An 18,734-nucleotide genomic window follows, 5' to 3' on the forward strand; every position below is an offset into this window, starting at 1 on the left:
GCAATCACCATCTGCAGTGATTTTGGAGCCCCCCAAAATAAAGTCGGACACTGTTTCCACCGTTTCTCCATCTACTTCCCATGAAGTGATGGGATCGGATGTCATGATCTTCGTTTTCTGAATGTTGAGCTTTAAGCCAACTTTTTCACTCTCTGCTTTCACTTTCAGCAAGAGGCTTTTTAAAGCTTAAGAAACAGCAAAACTAATCAATCTGGGATTCAAGCACTTCAAACCCTTCTGATTCTGGCAGGAACATGGTGGCCACCTAGCTGGGAACACTCTCCCTTCTGTCTAAAGCCGAAAAACAGGAGGCGGCAGCCCTGCTTTGTGCCAGCTCCCTTGATGCCCGTCCGCTCCACCTGGGTGTCCTCCCGTCTCTGCGCTCCACATGGCGTCCAGCTCCTCTGGAAGCCAGGTCCAGGAGGGGCCAAGCGCTTCTACCCCCAGCAGGGAGCACGGGCTGCATGAGGTCGGAAGGATCACCTCCAGCGGGACGAGCGAGCGCGGGAAGCCAAGGGGCCCAGCGTCCCATACCGGTGTGCTGTCCCGGCATCCCGCCCCCCCCCCCCCGTGTCCCTGCGTCCCAGCATGCCATCCCCAAGTGCCATCCCTGCATCCCGTCCCGGTGTCCCCACGTCCCCAAGTCCCATCGCCCTATCCCATCACCGCGTCCCCGCATCCCATCCCAGCATCCCGTCCCTGCGTCCCGTTGCCACATCTCATCCTGGCGTCCCCACGACCCCACGTCCTTCCCGAGGCAGGGCACGTCCACCAGTGGGCAGGCAGGGCGGGACAGGCCCTGTTATCTCCCAGACCAGCTGACTCTCCCCATCGTTGTCAGCTTCCTCCACCACTGACTCTCAGAGAGCCAGGCGACGCTGAGCAAGTGTGCTGTTTACAAGGCGGGGAGATCAAAGCTGCTCTTTTTAGAGGCAGTTAAATCACCGGGCCTTGCCCGGCCTTTTCAGTATTCTCTAGATTTTTTTTTTTTTTTTACAGTCTATTTTAAAACTTCCTCTCATTGTACTAGAAGAGAGGTCAGTCTGTTGAATCCCATACTGTCCTCCCGGGAGGACGGATGAGCCTGTCCTCAGCAAAGCCACAGGAGTACCGAGACTGCTTCCAGCACCAATCCTCACTTTGATCTTAATAAATAAAGAATTACTAAAATAATTTTAAGTTTTTTCTTCAAATGCATTCTTTTCAGTTAAGTAAAACATGTTCAGATTCCCATAATACAAAATCAAAACAACAAAAAAATAGAATTCAGTGTCCGGAACCCTTCCCAGTTTTCACCTGCTGCCCTGGGTAACCGGTACTAAGTGTCTCCTTTCAGTTTCTTCTATATGTTTACATATGAACATGTGTACGCTTTAATGCATAGATTTATTTGGGGGGTATTGAAATGCTTTACACAAAAGCAGGACCATGTTAAACGCGCGTGTGTGCCCGGCTTTCCTGTTCCCTGCACCGTGAGGGCTATCCCCAAGGTGGCGCTCCCCCCACCCACCCGGCTGCACACCCGCCTCCTGCCGGGAGCCAGTGTGAGGAATCCCGCCCGTGACAAGGTCATGAGGAAGGAAGCCGACATACGCAAGGCGTGCTCAGACTTCAGGGGCCCCTCTGGAAATTCCTAAGCATGTACCCCAACAAAAATCTGCCGGTTTTTGTGCTCTGCTTTTCTACTCTTCTGACATTTTCTGGAAAAAGTCAATTCAGGGCTTTAGTCTTTTGCATTTGAAAGAGTGTTTCAATCCAAATACCCCTCTGATGGCTTTCTAGCCTGCCTGCAGGACTCGTACAGCTGCGCCTGTGATTGTTTGAGGCCTCCTGACCGCAGGAGGCACAGGAAGCTTAAAACATCCTAGGAATGTAGGGGCTTCCGAGGAGTCAAAATCTTTAGAATAGGACTGACTAAAGGTTTCATTTGTTGAGTCAATGCTTGCTGCCAAATTTTCATATCCTTTATTTGTAGATATAGTTGGTATATAGAAAAACAAGTAGTAGACCTTGTATTAGCAACATTAGATCTTTGAGTTAAGTACCTTCTTTGTTATATCCCACTGCACCTTTGTTCTATAGAAATGTAACTTTAATGCTTTAAGGGGATGCAGATTAAAGAAAAACACTTCAGGGGAAACAAAATTAACATTCATTAAGGAAGAGAGCCAAAAAGTGTTAACAAGCCTCTTGGCCAGAAGATAATGTAAATCACCTGAGACCTTTTGTATACCAAATGATGTATAGAAAGAGCCTGAGCTGCGAACGCTACATAATTCTGTGTTACCCATTGATCTCCGTGTTTTATCAAAAGTATAAAAGGCCTTTTGAACAATAAAGGAGGGGGCCAGCTTCTGGGGCCAGCTTCTCGGACCAGTTTCTCGAACTAGTCTCTCGGCCTGGTTTCTTGGGGCTCTGGCTCCCCCCCGTGTCTTTCTCTCTCTCTTCTTCTCTCCCTTTCCCTCTCTCTGCTCTTTACTTTAATTTCAGGCTGAATCTCCACCTGGGGCGCGGAGGCTCGCCAGGTCTACTTACTTGCCCTGGCTGTTAAGACCCGCGCGAAAGGGAGCTTAAGGCGAGGCACCCTTAGATATTCAAGCGGGCGCCGGTGGCCCAACGTAGATGGTGCAAATTCCTTGTCTGGAATTTTACTGGTCTTCCGTGTAAACCAAGCTATTCAGCCCTCTTCCTCCACTTAATCTTCCTACTACGCTATAGTTTCTTAATCTAATCTTATATTAATAAATAAACAAGTCTTTCCACGCCAACGCCGTCCACCCTTCGAATTCCCTGGATCCACCGGGGCTGGACCCCGGCAGCCTCCCGTGCAGCAGGGGCAGCCACGTGATGAGGCCAGGCCCATGAGGAGCAGCAAGAGGGTCCCCAGCCTGGCCTCCCCGGCCCCGCCCCCCTCCCCCCTCCTCAGACCCCCCTCCCGCCCCCCACTCCTGCAGACCCCCTCGGCCCCCACTTCTGCAGACCCCCTCGCCCCCCACTCCTGCAGACCCCCCTCCCGCCCCCCACTCCGTCCCCCTGCAGGCTGGAATGTGGACAGACGCTGTCTCACCCCTGCGCAGCGGCTGCCTTCAACCTCAAGTTCAAGCACAGGCACACGGGGGAAGAAACTACACGCCTGGAGGAACACGGCTCCTACTGACGGGGGCACCTCCATGCCGGCCCTGGGCAGCCCTCCCAGGCCCAGCAACGGAGAGCACAGCTCCGCGGGCTCAGGCCACGTGAAGTCCTGTGTAACAGGCTGAGACCCGTCACTTGTACATGAGCGCATGACAGGGGAGCCTGGTGGGCTGCTGTCTCTGGGGTCGCAGAGTCGGACACAAGCCAAGTGACTTGGCAGTAGCAGCAGCAGCCTACCGCATGAAAACACATCCGTCCTCACTCCACTGCCAATAAGCACGTTTTATTCACTCATATTTCGGTGATGACCACTGCCGCCCGTTTGGAAATGACTCACCCTTGAAAGCCTCCCCTCCTGCATCGCCCGAGCCTCTCTGGGGCAGCTGACCTCAGACACTGGCCTCAGGACACCTGAGAGGTGTCTGCCTGCACAGGCAACAGTCAGAAATGCTTTCCCTCCAGGCTTCACAGCAGAAAGGGTCCCAGAAAGCCGAGGTCTGGACTGAGCCAGCGTACACAGGACAAGGAGACAGCGACAAAGCCCGGGTAAAGGCGCGTAGTGAAGGGAGGGCCGTCTGGGCCCAGAGGCGACAGGCCTTGGGGGCCAACTGGTGACCGAAGGCGGTGATGAGAGTCCTGCTAACAGCTGGCTTCCTTCGCGCACACAGAATAGAAAGGCTGTGTGCCAGGAGATCCAACGGGAACATTTAACACAGAGAGCTGTTGAGCATGCATGGAGGCAACCATGAGCACCCGAGGGTGGAGGGGAGAAAGAGACAGAGGGCGCGCCCCTCGGGGGCCCCTCCCAGCCTGGGGTCAGGCCTGCTTGCCCCCACTGGTCACAGGCTACCCACTCAGGGGCACAATCGGCCGAGGCGGCTGAAAAGAAGCTGGTGAGAAGTCCCCTGGGGCACGCAGAGCTCCTCGGGGCCCTGGAGGACCGTGCCCGCCTGGAGCTGTGCTGGCAGGGCAGAGCCCACCTGTCAGGAGCAAAGGCCCGGGCAGGTGGCAGGTGCCCGGCTGAGTGACGGAGGCTCCACGCGCCCTGGGCCCCTCTGCGAAGACCGAGACTGGCCAGCTCCAGGCACGCGGGAGAACCTCTGTGCGGTCAGCCGCTCACCTCTAAGTGAAACATGCCAAGGCCTCGAGGCCACATACAACAAAGAAGGCCCTGGACCAAATTCGCTCGGAAAAGCCACTTCACGAACATCAGCAAACACAAGGACTCTGCATGGGGACGGTGTTGAGGGGAGGGCAGCAGAGGGCCCAGGGGCGGATGGGGCCGGCGTCCCAGGCTCTCCCTCCCAGCACTGAGCACTCAGCGCCTTCGGGGGTGTCGGACGCCGGAGCTGGGCCGGACGGACAGCACTCTGCCTACAGGGCAGTGCTGGTTCCCGCGGTGCCAGGTGGCCACATTCTCCCAGGGCCCTCACCCAGGGGTAGCCTGCTCCCCAGCAGCCAGCGCCGCCCCCCAGCCCGCTGCCCCGAGGGCCTGCCCCTCGGGGTGCTGCGTCCCTGCCCTCGCCCCCTCCACTGCCGCCTCCGCAGGGTTCCATTCACACTCCCTTGGCAGTGAGCCAGCTCTCGTCTGGTTCTTCCTGGTAACTTCTTCCTGTCCAACCTGCAGGCGTGCTTGCTGTCTCCGGGCCAGACCCGGAGGACACAGCCTGATTCTGCACAGAGTAAGACACTGAAGCCACAGTCTCCACGGAGAGGAACTGACAGCAATTCCGGGCACCACCTACCCAACCTCCGCCATCTCTGGCATCTCTCCCTCCCACGCCTAATGCCTCTTCCTCTTGGCATTTCTGGCACTTCCGGCCTCCATCCCTTCCTGGCCTGTCCTCTGCTGATGCAGACATGCCTCACGCCAGCTCAGGCCAGGCCAGGAGGGACACCAGGAGCCCCAGCTTAGGACCCTGGAAGCTTCACTACATTTTTGTTCAAAGTGAAAGAACATTAAAAAGAAGTCCAAGACCCTCCTAAGTACAGACCACTGATCCCTGACAAAGGGTCAAAGACAATACGAGAGAATAATGATAGTCTTTTCTACAAAGGGTGCTGGAACAACACGCATCCACAGCCAAAAACTGAATCTAGACACAGACCTCACACCTTCAGAAAATTAACTCCAAGTGGATCACAGACGTCGGTGTAAAACAAAAAATCAAAAAACTCCTAGAAGATGGCACAGGAGAAAACCTAGATGACCGTGGGTTCAGTGATGTGTTTGGCACAGCACCAAAAACACGATCCATCAAAGAAAGAATTGATAAGCCGCTGGACTTCACCAAAATAAAGCACTTTTACTCTGTGAAACATGGTATCAAGAGAATGAAGACAACTCACAGAACGGGAAAAAATATTTGCAAAGGACACATATTATGAAGGACCATTATCCAAAACAAAGAAACAACTCTTAAAACTCTACGGTAAGAAAACAATCCACCCAGGACTCAGGGCTCCCCCGGCAGCCCAGTGGTTAAGACTGCACGCTTCCAGTGCAGAGGGCATGGGTCTGATCCCTGGTCGAGAGAGACTAAGACCCCACGTGCCACGCAGTGTGGCCAAACAATCTGATACAAAATGGGCCAAAGACCTTAACTGACACCTCATCAAAGATACCCGGACGACAAGTAAGCATAGGAAAAGACATTCCACATCACATGTATCACGGAGATGCAAGTTAAAACAACGAGATACCACTACACAAGTGTCAGAACAGCAAAAACGCTGAACACTGACATGCAATCGGGGCCAGAACACGAGGTGACAGAAACTTTCATCCTTGCTGGCAGAAACGCAAAGTGGTGCAGCCAGTTTGGAAGATACTTTCTTACGAAGCAGAACACACCCTGAGCCCACAATTCAGCAGTCTCACTGCCTTGGCGCTTACCCACAGGAGTTAAAAACTTACACCCACACAGAAGCCTGCACACAGGTGTTTAGATCAGCTTTATTCAGAGCTGCCAGAACCTGGAAGCAACCAGTGCCCTTCAGGAGGGCAACGGATAAATACGATGCCTCCAGACTACGGAGTATTGTTGGTGCTAAAGGAAAATGAGCTGGCGTGCCATGGAAAGACAAGGCTTTTACTTAAAGGCACGTCACTGAGTGAAAGAAGCACTCTGTAAAACCTACATGCCGTGTGCTGGGCTGGCATTCCCAGAGAGCGGGCAGTGCAGCCGGTACAAGCCTGCGCGATGGCCCGGGGCCAACAGGAGGGAGGGAGGGGCGGGCAGAGCACGAGGGGATGCAAGGCAGTGCAAACCACTCTGCATGACCCACAGTGGTGAAGACACGGCCTTATACATTTGCGCAAGCCCACAGAATACACACCACAGGAGGGACCCCAGGAGAAACTGTGGAGTCCGGGTCTGCTGATGATGACAAGGTCCCCCTGAGGAGAATGGGGATAGAGGAGAGGCTGTGTGCCTTTGAGGACAGAGGAAATGCCGCACCTTCCCCTCAACTTCATTATAAACCTAGATCAGCTCTAAAAGACAGTCTCTTGAAAAACAGAAAGAAGCCCAAGGTTTGAATCATGAACCTGCTTCATCCTGATGGCTGACCTCAGACAAGTCCTTAGCCCCTGCAGGACCAGTCACCTGCCTGGACAAGCACAGCACCACTGGCTCCAGGTCCCTGAGGTCAGACCCCGGTCCCAGAGGAGCTGAGACCGCATGGAGCAGGACGGGGCCGGCGGGCACTTCCCACCAAGTGGAGAAATATCAGTAACCTCAGATATGCAGATGACACCACCCTTATGGCAGAAAGTGAAGAGGAACTAAAAAGCCTCTTGAGGAAAGTAAAAGAGGAGAGTGAAAAAGTTGGCTTAAAGCTCAACGTTCAGAAAACGAAGATCATGGCATCCAGTCCCATCACTTCATGGGAAATAGATGGGGAAACAATAGAAAGAGTGTCAGACTTTATTTTTTTGGGCTCCAAAATCACTGCAGATGGTGACTGCAGCCATGAAATTAAAAGACGCTTACTCCTTGGAAGGAAAGTTATGACCATCCTAGATAGCATATTCAAAAGCAGAGACATTACTTTGCTGACTAAGGTCCATCTAGTCAAGGCTATGGTTTTTCCAGTGGTCATGTATGGATGTGAGAGCTGGACTGTGAAGAGGGCTGAGTGCCGAAGAATTGATGCTTTTGAACTGTGGTGTTGGAGAAGACTCTTGAGAGTCCCTTGGACTGCAAGGAGATCCAACCAGTCCATTCTGAAGGAGATCAGCCCTGGGATTTCTTTGGAAGGAATGATGCTAAAGCTGAAGCTCCAGTACTTTGGGCACCTCATGCGAAGAGTTGACTCATTGGAAAAGACTCTGATGCTGGGAGGCATTGGGGGCAGGAGGAGAAGGGGACGACAGAGGATGAGATGGCTGGATGGCATCACAGACTCGATGGACGTGAGTCTGAGCGAACTCCAGGAGATGGTGATGGACAGGGAGGCCTGGCGTGCTGCGATTCATGGGGTCGCAAAGAGTCGGACATGACTGAGCGACTGAACTGAACTGAACTGAAGGGACTCACACACACACACAGTCCAAGCCTGCCCTGAGCTGTCTGTGGCCCCCTTCAGCTGGCATTTTCTCGTAGCAGCACCTCCTGGGTGGAGGAAATGCTGCGGGGAAGCTCCCCATCCTGAAGGGAGCAGGCTGAGCGTCCAGAACCTGCCCCCGTGGCACCCGCCGCAGCAGGAAAGAGTGGGAAGCGGGGAGAAGGGCCTCACCCCGACCGGGCGCTCACCGCCCCTCCACCACCACCTGTCCCACCCGACAGCCGCCTGGGCCCCACCCAGAGCCTGGGTGAACCCAAGGGCGGTGCCATGAGGCTGCCAGAGGCCACCCGGGCTGGGCGGAAGTGGGCCGCACAGGTGCCGGCGTCCGTCAGTGACTGACCGAGCCGGGAGCCATGCTCGCCTCCCTGCCCCTCCCTCCAGGCTCACCTTCTTGTCCTCCTTGGTCTTCCTGGCACTTCGACGGGGGCCGAGGATGTTCTGCACGCCAAGCGCCTTCCTGGCCCAGTCCCTGTGCTGGGCGCTGGGCGGAGGCTGGGCTGGGCTGCCCTCCACGCGGTAGCGGTCGGCGGGAATCTTGCTCATGGGCGGGGGCAGCGTGCCGCAGTTGACGCTGGACCAGCCGTCCGTGGAGTCGGTGTAAGACTCCTGGTCGCTGACGTGCCCGCACTGCCACTGCCGCAGCGCGTGGCCCGGGAGCCACCGCTGGCCGGAGCCACTGCTAGGGCCCACAGCGCCCCTCCGGGAGGGCGGCACCGGGCACCTCAGGGGGGCAGGGGGGCCCTCCGCGAGCGGGGCGGGCCCCAGGTGCTTACTGAGGTCCCGGCACCTGTCAGCCTGCGGGGCGGCCTCGAACGGGGCCCCCTCGGGGTCAAGACAGAAGGCCCCGTTCCAGGGGGCGGCCCAGGGCTGGGGGCCCCTCCCGCCCGTGCCCTCCCAGGCGCCGCCGCCGGGGCCGTGCCTGCGGGAGGCGGCGCCCAGGTCCACCAGGAGCACGCGGCTGCTCCCGTCCTCGGGGCTGAGGTTCCCGACGCCGCTGTCGCTGTTGCTGCTGGTGCTGGTGTTCTGGTGGGCGTCGGCGTCCCCGTCGGCGAAGGCCCGGGCCCGCACGCCCTCGATCAGCTCGCCCATGTCCCGGTAGAGCACCGAGATGAACTGCAGCACGGGCAGCGAGGACGCGGGGAACTCCAGGCAGCCGTTGGTGTCGGGGTCGGCCGTGCACTCAAACCCGAAACGCCGGGCGATGCCCTGGTGGATCTTGTGGCTAAACAGGTCGGGGTCCACCATGAACACGTGGCAGGACGTCCGCAGGACGCCGTCCTCCTCCTGCGCCAGGCTCCCGTCGTCGCCCGCCTGAGTGGTCACCAGCCCGAAAAACCTCCTGTCGTCCGGGCATACGGCGCTGAAGGCCAGCCTCTCGGCCGGGTAGCGGGCCAGCACGGCCGCCTTGTCCGTGCACAGCTGCACGCAGTCATGCATGACCTGCATGGCCACCAGCGAGTGGATCTTCTGCTCGGCCCGCAGGCGCCGCAGGCAGCCCCGGATGGCCTGCACGCTGTCCGACTCCAGGCTGCAGCCGGCGGACGGCAGCTCGATGGAGCCCAGGTAGCCCACGACCATGGCCACGTTGAGAATGCTTGCCTCCAGCCCAAAGTCCTCAGGAGCCTCCAGCCCCGAGCCGAAAGCAGAGCCGTGGCTCCCCGCGTTGGACGTCTCCTCCTTAGAAGGCAGGCTGGGATGCAGATTACCTGCACGCTCGTGTGCAAGGTCACACCGGCCGCCGGCCGACTCTGAAAGCGACCTCTGCTTCAGCTTCAGGGGCTCCGAGCTGCTGCCTCGAAGGCCAGGGTTTTCAAAGATCATGTTGAAAATCCCTCCCGACTGCATCTCCTCAACAACCCTCTCTGCCCTGTTTATTCCTAAAGCCTTAGAGTCCAGCTTGGGCTTCAGCCAGCCTCTTCCTTCGTAAAAGCCGACCTCCTCGTCACTGGAGCAGGACTCCAGGTGGCCGCCGCCCTCCGCGATCGCCATGTGCAGGACCCCGGAGCATTTCCCGATTAGCTTCACCACGTCTTCGTGGGACGCTTTCTTCACGTTGATCTCGTTGACGGCCAGGATCTGGTCGCCGGCGCGGAGGCCCACCAGGTCGGCGGGGCTGCCCCTCAGGACGCAGCTGAGCACGCAGGGCGCCTGGCCCGAGAGCGTGAAGCCGTAGCCGGCGCGGCCCCGGGCCACCTCCACGCTGCGCAGGCGCGGGGGCGCTGGGTCCCCCGCTCGGAACATAGCCGCGCCCGGCGCATCGCTCACCCTGCCGGCCGGCCCATGGCGCGAGGCTGCCGCCAGCCAGCGCGGTCTCCTCGGAGGGGCGCCCTGCGGAGGAAGAAGAAGAGAGAGCTGGTTGTTGAAGACCGCACCCTGCTCGGCGTGCTCGCTTAATCACGAACGCACAGCTCCCAGCGCAGCCGCCGCGGGGCCAGGGCGCAGGAGGGGCACGGTCGCTGTGCAGCCCACGGGCCCCCCTTGAGGGGCAGGCCTGCTGTCCTTCCGACCCCCACCTCGGCCCACCCCACTCCCCGTGTGAGGAGCAGAGGGCTCCAGCAGAGGCTGCCCCCTCGGGTCTGGACGCAGAGAGGCGCGTCCTGGGACCCCCAGCGCTCCAGTGGGCCCCCACCCTGCCCTGGGGCGCGGTGCAGAGCCGGGGCAGAGCGGCCGCCCTTAGTCCAGCCTGGCCTCCGTCACCACTGCCGTCCACACCAAGTCCACCCCCAGGAAGGGCCGTCCGCTGGCTCTCTCGTGCGCAGCCCTCTCTCCAGTGATCGATTTGGAACAAGGCGTGGTGTGGAGACAACAGCGCAGTCTGAAACAAGTCCTGCAGGATGGAGGCCACTCCGCGGACAGACCGGGAGCACGGAGAGCACGGCCATCTGCACGCCACTGTCCCACGGGGACGACCGCACGGTGAAAAGGCTGGTTGTCACCAGAAACAAACCCGGGTCGGGGTCCCCAAGGCCACCCCGGGTTCCAGCAGGAGGACGCGTGGACTGGGCACGTTGGTCCTCTCGGCTCCGATCCATCACAGCAAGAAGCTGTGAAGCAGAACCAGAGAAGCGAGAAGGCCCAGTGGGGGACGGGGTGGGGTCCAGGGGAGACCAGCCCCAGCTTCCAGAACCCTGTCCCGAGGACACACACGGACCCACAGAGACACATGTCCCCAGGGAAGCTTGTCACAGACTCAGAGCCGGGGTTCTTAATGGGGGCCGGCCCGGCGGGCCCCTCTGCTGGGCAGACACTCAATCCAGCCCCAGGGGGGAGGGTGTGAGCACAGACAGAGCACGCAGGCACAGGGAGCCCCCATCTGTGGGGGTGCTGGGGGCCCTCCCGACACCCCAGCTCCTGGACGCCAGCCCACACGTGGGCCTCTCGGAGGACGGCAGTCAGGGCCACTGGGAGGACCCCTCTCCTCACAAAACCCTTTAAAGATCACTTCCAAAAGCAACACACTGAGTAAATTATACTGTGAAGATCCAAGATATAATAGAACATGTTTTTTTAAAGAGTGTATGTTTTTTAAACAATTGTTTTAACATTGTCAGAAGAAATTCTCAGGTCTCGGGAAAGTTTCCAGTAACAGAAGCCTAACGCAAAGTAATTGATGCATCCACACCAAACAAGTGAAAGAACTGGGCAGAATGGAAAGCATATTATCACAGGACTATAAGCGCAGCTTCAAGGATGACAGAACAATGGTCTGCAGGATGTATGTTTAATTATTTTATGATGAACAAAGAATAATTTATTTCTAAAGTGAAAGTCGCTCAGTTGTGTCTGACTCTTTGCGACCCCATGAATCGCAGCACACCAGGCCTCCCTGTCCATCACCAACTCCCGGAGTTCACTGAGACTCGCATCCATCGAGTCCGTGATGCCATCCAGCCATCTCATCCTGGGTTGTCCCCTTCTCCTCCTGCCCCTAATCCCTCCCAGCATCAAAGTATGAGTCAACTCTTCGCATCAGGTGGCCAAACTACTGGAGTTTCAGCTTTAGCGTCATTCCTTCCAAAGAGATCCCAGGGCTGATCTCCTTCAGAATGGACTGGTTGGATCTCCTTGCAGTCCAAGGGACTCTCAAGAGTCTTCTCCAACACCACAGTTCAAAAGCATCAATTCTTCGGCGCTCAGCCTTCTTCACAGTCCAGCTCTCACATCCATACATGACCACAGGAAAAACCACAGCCTTGACTAGATGGATCTTAGTCGGCAAAGTAATGTCTCTGCTTTTGAATATGCTGTCTAGGTTGCTCATAACTTTTCTTCCAAGGAGTAAGCGTCTTTTAATTTCATGGCTGCAGTCACCATCTGCAGTGACTTTGGAGCCCTAAAAAATAAAGTCTGACACTGTTTCCACTGTTTCCCCATCTATTTCCCATGAAGTGATGGGACTGGATGCCATGATCTTCGTTTTCTGAATGTTGAGCTTTAAGCCAACTTTTTCACTCTCCTCTTTTACTTTCCTCAAGAGGCTTTTTAGTTCTTCTTCACTTTCTGCCATAAGGGTGGTGTCATCTGCATATATGAGGTTGTTGATATTTCTCCTGGCAATCTTGATTCCAGCTTGTGTTTCTTCCACTCCAGCGTTTCTCATGATGTACTCTGCATAGAAGTTAAATAAGCAGGGTGACAATATACAGCTTTGACGCACTCCTTTTCCTATTTGGAACCAGTCTGTTGTTCCATGTCCAGTTCTAACTGCTGCTTCCTGACCTACATACAGATTTCTCAAGAGGCAGGTCAGGTGGTCTGCTATTCCCATCTCTTCCAAAATTCTCCACAGTTTATTGTGATCCACACAGTCAGAGGCTTTGGCATAGTCAACAAAGCAGAAATAGATGTTTTTCTGGAACTCTCTTGCTTTTTTCATGATCCAGCGGATGTTGGCAATTTGATCTCTGGTTTCTCTGCCTTTTCTAAAACCAGCTTGAACATCAGGAAGTTCACGGTTCATATATTGCTGAAGCCTGGCTTGGAGAATTTTGAGCATTACTTTACTAGCATGTGAGATGAGTGCAATTGTGCGGTAGTTTGAGCATTCTTTGGCATTGCCTTTCTTTGGAAGTGGAATGAAAACTGACCTTTGCCAGTCCTGGGGCCACTGCTGAGTTTTCCAAATTTGCTGGCATATTGAGTGCAGCACTTTCACAGCATCATCTTCAGGATTTGAAATCGCTCAACTGGAATTCCATCACCTCCACTAGCTTTGTTCATAGTGATGCTTTCTAAGGCCCACTTGATTTCACATTCATGTCTGACTCTAGCTGAGTGATCCCACCATCGTGATTATCCGGGTCGTGAAGATCTTTTTTATACAGGTCTTCTGTGTATTCTTACCACCTCTTGTCAATATCTTCTGCTTCTGTTAGGTCCATACCATTTCTGTCCTTTATCGAGCCCATCTTTGCATGAAATGTCCCTTGGTATCTCTAATTTTCTGAAGAGATCTCTAGTCTTTCTCATTCTGTTGTTTTCCTCTATTTCTTTGCATTGATCGCTGAAGAAGGCATTCTTATCTCCTCTTGCTATTCTCTGGAACTCTGCATTCAGATGCTTATATCTTTCCTTTTCTCCTTTGCTTTTCACCTCTCTTCTTTTCACAGCTATTTGTAAGGCCTCCCCAGACAGCCATTTTGCTTTTTTACATTTCTTTTCCACGGGGATGGTCTTGATCCCTGTCTCCTGTACAATGTCACGAACATGGCAAAGGTCATGAGGAAGGAGTCTTCAGCATATGCAAAGGCGGGATCGAGCCTCAGGAAACCCCCTGTTCCCGAGCATCTACCCCCAAAACCAGAGTCTGCCTACTTTACTGCTTCATGCTCTCACCTACACCTCTGACTTTATGGGGGGCTCTCCCCCATCACCTCTCTTGGAGAAGGAGTTAACCTACAGCTCCAGTTAATAAAAATTCCTGGGCGTGACAAGAGTGTTTCAACTTACGAACTCCTCTGAAGGTTACCTAGCCTGCCTGTACAGGTTCGTCCGGCCACATGTGATTCTTTACAGCCTCCCACCCTTGAGAGGCACGAGATGTTTTAGACTTACTAAAGGCAGATTCTTTTAGGAAGTTAGAAATTATTAGTATAGTGGGTTGATTAGGAATTATATTGGTGAAGGGTTTTTTCATTTATTGGGCCAATGTTTGCTGCTAAATCCCCTGCCCTTATACATGTTAATAAATATATAACTAGCATATAGGAGAAATAAATATTAACATTTAAATTAATCATGTTAACCTTAGGTAAGTAAATTCCTTTCTTAGTTGTAACCCACTACACCCTCACCCTATAGGAATGCAACTTATCTGGTACCTTCGGAGGGTGGTGCCTGGTTTAAGAAAAATCACTCCTGAAAAGTAAGTTTTTGGTTATCAGAAAGAAAGGATCATAAAATGTCAGCAGGCCTCATGGCCAGAAGATGATGTAAAACCCCTAAAGACCTTTATGTATACTTTTATATGAAGCACCTGATTTTGATAAAGGTAAGGACTGTTGACCCCCGCGTTGACTTAAAATTTCCATTTGTCTCTATGTGTAACAAAAGGTATACAAGCAAACCTAAAAATAAAGAAATCGGATCAGTTTCTGGAAAGACTGATTCCCCCGTGTCGTCGTTTCTTTCCCCTTCTGGCTGAATTCCCATCTGGAGCATGGATACTCGGCAAACTCCTTGTCTTGGAGTTTTATTGGTATTCCACGTAAACCAAGTTATTCAGCCTCTTTTCCTCCACTAATATTTTCTACTACACTGTCCTTTTCTAATCTCTCTTTATATCTGTAATTAAATAAGTTTTTTCCTAGGACGCCAATTCCATCTCCCCTTGGAATTACCCTGGATCCACCGGGGCTGGACCCCGGCAGGAATCGAAGCAGGGTCACCTGCATTGCAGGCGGATTCTTTACCGACTGAGCTATGAGGGAAGCCCCAAATCACCACATTATTTAATATCTAAGTGATGCCAAATTAATCATTCACATATGACTGGAATTAATACCCATCACTGAAGGGGTGTTTCTCAGTCTGCCGTGCACGGGGCTCCGCTCTCCCCACCCGGTCTCCTGAAGGGGTGTGGGCTGAAGCACGCCCCAGACCCCCCCACATCCAGATCCTGGAACCTGTCACCTCACGAGGCCAAGGGGACCCTGCAGATGTGAAGAGGGGAAGGGTCCCAGGAGGGAGGTGCCCCTGGATTCACGGGGTGGGGGAGGACGTGACCACAGGGTCGTCGTCAGAGGGAAGCAGGAGGTGGGAGCCAGAGAGAGGCCTTGATGAGGGCAGCAGAGAGCAGAGCGCTGGGCCTGGAAGGTGGGGGTGGGCCCCTGGGGGCCTCCAGGAGGGAGCAGCCCCTCCCCCACGCGGGCTTCCCCAGAGACACTGATTCTGGACTCCTGGCAGTGCTGTCCTGAGGACTTTATAGTTGGGAAGGCATGTGTGTAAGATGTCACTGTGATGTAGGTGTGACTGTTATTCCCATTTTGCAGACGAGGAAACAAAGGCACAAAGAAGTAACTTGTCTTCAGCTGCAGAACTACTCAGCGTCAGAGGTGGGCTTGAACCTGCTGCTCTGGGCTTCCCCGCTCCCCACACAAAGGGCTTCCTAGAGGAAGCGGAGCGGTGCTGGGAGGAGACCACCAGCAGACCCCTGCACTTCAAACTCACCCCCAACGCCACCGTTTCCCAGCAGGGACCTCCAGCCACCACCCTGGCTGCTGACGCCAACACCTGCCAGGCACCGCCTCCCCCAGACACCCCCCGGGGACACACACACACACACACACACACACAGCCCCGGAAACACACCAGATGCACGCTGACCGCCCTGTCCCCCAGCCGCTCGCCCCCCAGTCCATTCCAGCCCTGCTCCACGGCCACTCCCACGCACCTGCCTCCCCCAGCCGCAGGGCCCGAACCGCCCGGGAGGACCACAGGCAGCTGCGCTCATCGAGGCCACCACCCAGCAGCGCCCTCGCCCAGCTTTCACCCTGAAAGGGCCCCTTTCCATGCCCGCCAGTGTCAGTAAGGCCCGTCACCTGTTCATCGGTGTCACCAGCAGCCTGCCATGCACTGGACGGGGCCAGACACAGGGCTGTCAGGAGGGAAGGTCCCTTCCTGCGAAGAGCCCTGGTCAGGGGTCGAGGAACCAGAGGCCCCCATAGGAGCAGCTTCTGAGGGTGTCTGCAGCCCCACCGGCAGCTCCCGGGGGACCCGGGAGGCACCCCCAACCCGACACCACGCTCCCTGCAGATCGCTGCTGCCAGCTCCCCGTCCCTGTCCCCTCTCCCTGAGGACCCGCTTCCTCTCTGAACACAAAGCCCCCACGTGGGTGACCCCATGGCCTGACTGCCTGAACTCTCTCCTAAGCGCCAACCCCATTTCCTGAGCTCTCAGGCACCTGTCACCCAAACACGAACCTGCCCCTGCGCCCACCCAGCCACCCAGGCCGTCCCTTGTGCCCAGCCCTTTCATCCCCCTGATGCCCCACTCTGGGCCTTCTCCACGCCTCTGCTCGCGCCTGCAGCCCTGCTCAAGGTCACGCATGTCCACCCACTCCTCCTTGGCCTCACGCTGACCCTGCACCCCAGAGATCCCGCTACAGGGACCCCCCGGCCGCCCCGCCTCTCCTACCCACGGCCGCTCCCGCCGCCCCGCCTACTCCAGTCCACCGGGCGTGAGCCTAGGAACGCTCCTGCCCGCCATGCTCCTCTCCGAAGGCACACTCGCAGCCCTAGGGCCCTCAGCACCCCTGTCAACCCTGACACTCTCCCCCAGCCATTCACGACCACCCAAACCCACTCGGGGGCCCAGCTCTCCCCTCCCTGTGGCCTGTCTCTTCCTTTACGGAGAAGACAAACCCCACCAGCCCACCCCGCCCCGACCAGCCCTCCCTCGGCAGGGCGCACCCTCCCCTCTCCTTCAGGCCAGCATCTCCCCTGGACCCTCAACACCGTCCCCACCACCTCTGCGTGGGGGGACAGACACCACCTGCTGGGGTTTGAAAATACCCAAACCTCTCTGAACACGGAAGGAGTAAAGGCCTCCTTCCCCAGGGCCACGCTGCCACTCCCCTGGGCAGCTTCTTAAGGGCTCATCCGTACTGGGGGCCCAGCCCTTGGTGCCTCTGAACACCTCTCACACCAGCCACCGAGGACCACATGAGCCAGCCCGGCAGACATGCTGGGTCCTCTCCCTCAACCGCTCAGCAGATTCAGCGTGCACACGCCCCACCAGGCTCCTCCACGTGGCTTCTCTCCCCTCCCCCGGCAATCACGCCCACCCCAGGGAGGGTCTCCCACCTTCTGCTCTCCACCCGCAACTCTTGGGCAAGCTCAAGGGCACCACAAACTCACCAGTCAAAGCAAACCCCCTTCCCCAAACCCACCCCCACTCCGTGACTGGCCTGCCACCAGCTCAGTCGCATAGCAGGGGGGAAGCGGGGTGGCCAACACAAGTGGGGGCTCCAGAAAGACTCTCAAGATCCCGATCAGGACATGTGGAGATTCACACAGATGCATTTTCAACTGCAGAGGAAGGGACTCTTCTGAATGCATTCTATGAACCAGTACCACCCTGATACCAGAACCAGACAACTATATCACAAGAATAAAAAGGCCAATATCACTGATGAATATAAATGCAAAAACCCTCAACAAAATATTAGCAAACTGAATCCAACAACACATTAAAAGGGATCGTACACCATGATCGAGTGGGATTTACCCCAGGGATGCAAGGATTTTCCAGTGTCTGCAAGTCAATCGTTGTGATAGACCACATTTACAAATTGAAGGATAAAAACAATATGACCATTTCAATAGACACAGAAAAAGCTTCTGACAAAATTCAACATCCATTTATGATTTTAAAAAAACTCTCCAGAAAGTAGGCATAGAGAGAACCTACCTCGACATAATAAAGGTCATATGTGACAAACACAGCGAAGATTGTACTCAGTGGTGAAAAGCTGAAAGCATTCCCTCTAAGATCAGAAACAACGTAAGGATGCCCACTCTCACCCCTTTTATTCAATACTGTCTTGGAAGTCCCAGCCACAGCAATCAGAGAAGAAAAATAAATAAAAGGAATCCAAACGGGAAACGAAGAAGTAAAACTTTTATACTGAGAAAATTCTAAAGACACCACCAGAAAACTAGAGCGCATCAGTGAATCTGATAAAGCTGCAGCATACAGAATTAACAGACAGAGACCTGCTGCATTACTATTCCCTGACAACGAACTGTCAGAAAGAGAAACCAAGGAAACAATCTCATTTACCATCACATCAGAAGGAATAAATAGTAATCAACAAACCTACCTAAGGAGGTGAAAGACCTGTACTCAGAAAACTACAGACACCAATGGAAGAAAAGGAAGAGGCCACAGACAGATGGAAACATGTACCATGTTCACAGACTGGAGGCGCGAACACTGTGGACATCCCCACGCTACACAAAGCCACCTACAGCTTCAGTGCAACGCCTACTAAAAGGCCAAAGGCGTTTTCACAGGAGTAAAACAAGCTTAAATTTTCTATTGAAACAGACAAGCCCCTGGATACCCGAAACAATCTTGAGAAAGAACAACAGAGCTGGAGGAATCACACTCCCTGACTTCAGACTAGACCACAAAGCTCCAGGAGTAGAAACAGCACGGTCCTGGCACAGAAGCTCACACACAGATCAGCGGAGCAGAACAGCGAGCCCGAAATAGCCACACACACTCATGGCCACAGCAAAGGAGGGATGGACACACAGTGGAGAAGAGAATCCCTTCAGCAGGGCTGAAATAACTGGAGAGCTTCAGTGGGTGAAATTAGAACATTCTCTAACACCACACACAAAAATAAACTCCAAAAGGATTAAAACCCTAAGTGTAAGGCCAGAAACCAGGACGCTCCTACATGAAAACATGGGCAGAACACTCTTTGACATAAATCACAGCAATATTTTTAATCTGCTTCCTTAGCAGAGGAAACAAAAGCAAAAATAAATGGAGCCTAATTAAATCTAGAAGCTTTTGCACAG

The 18,734-nt window shown here is 54.9% G+C and overlaps 1 protein-coding gene across 5 annotated transcripts in view; it reads right to left on the reverse strand.

The window, feature by feature from the left end:
• RGS12 (regulator of G protein signaling 12) overlaps nt 1-18,734 on the reverse strand; it is a 125,021-nt gene that overhangs the window by 85,500 nt on the left and 20,787 nt on the right. For all 5 annotated transcript variants that reach the window (XR_011257575.1, XR_011257574.1, XM_069593285.1 and 2 more), the window contains exon 2: nt 8,092-10,032. Coding sequence is in view for 3 of the 5 variants with exons in the window: in XM_069593285.1 (XP_069449386.1) it covers nt 8,092-9,945 (1,854 nt within the window). In the remaining 2 variants the exon portion in view is untranslated. The remainder of the gene's footprint in view (nt 1-8,091; nt 10,033-18,734) is intronic.

Source organism: Ovis canadensis, chromosome 6 (assembly GCF_042477335.2).
Source record: "Ovis canadensis isolate MfBH-ARS-UI-01 breed Bighorn chromosome 6, ARS-UI_OviCan_v2, whole genome shotgun sequence".
Classification (NCBI taxonomy): domain Eukaryota; kingdom Metazoa; phylum Chordata; class Mammalia; order Artiodactyla; family Bovidae; genus Ovis; species Ovis canadensis.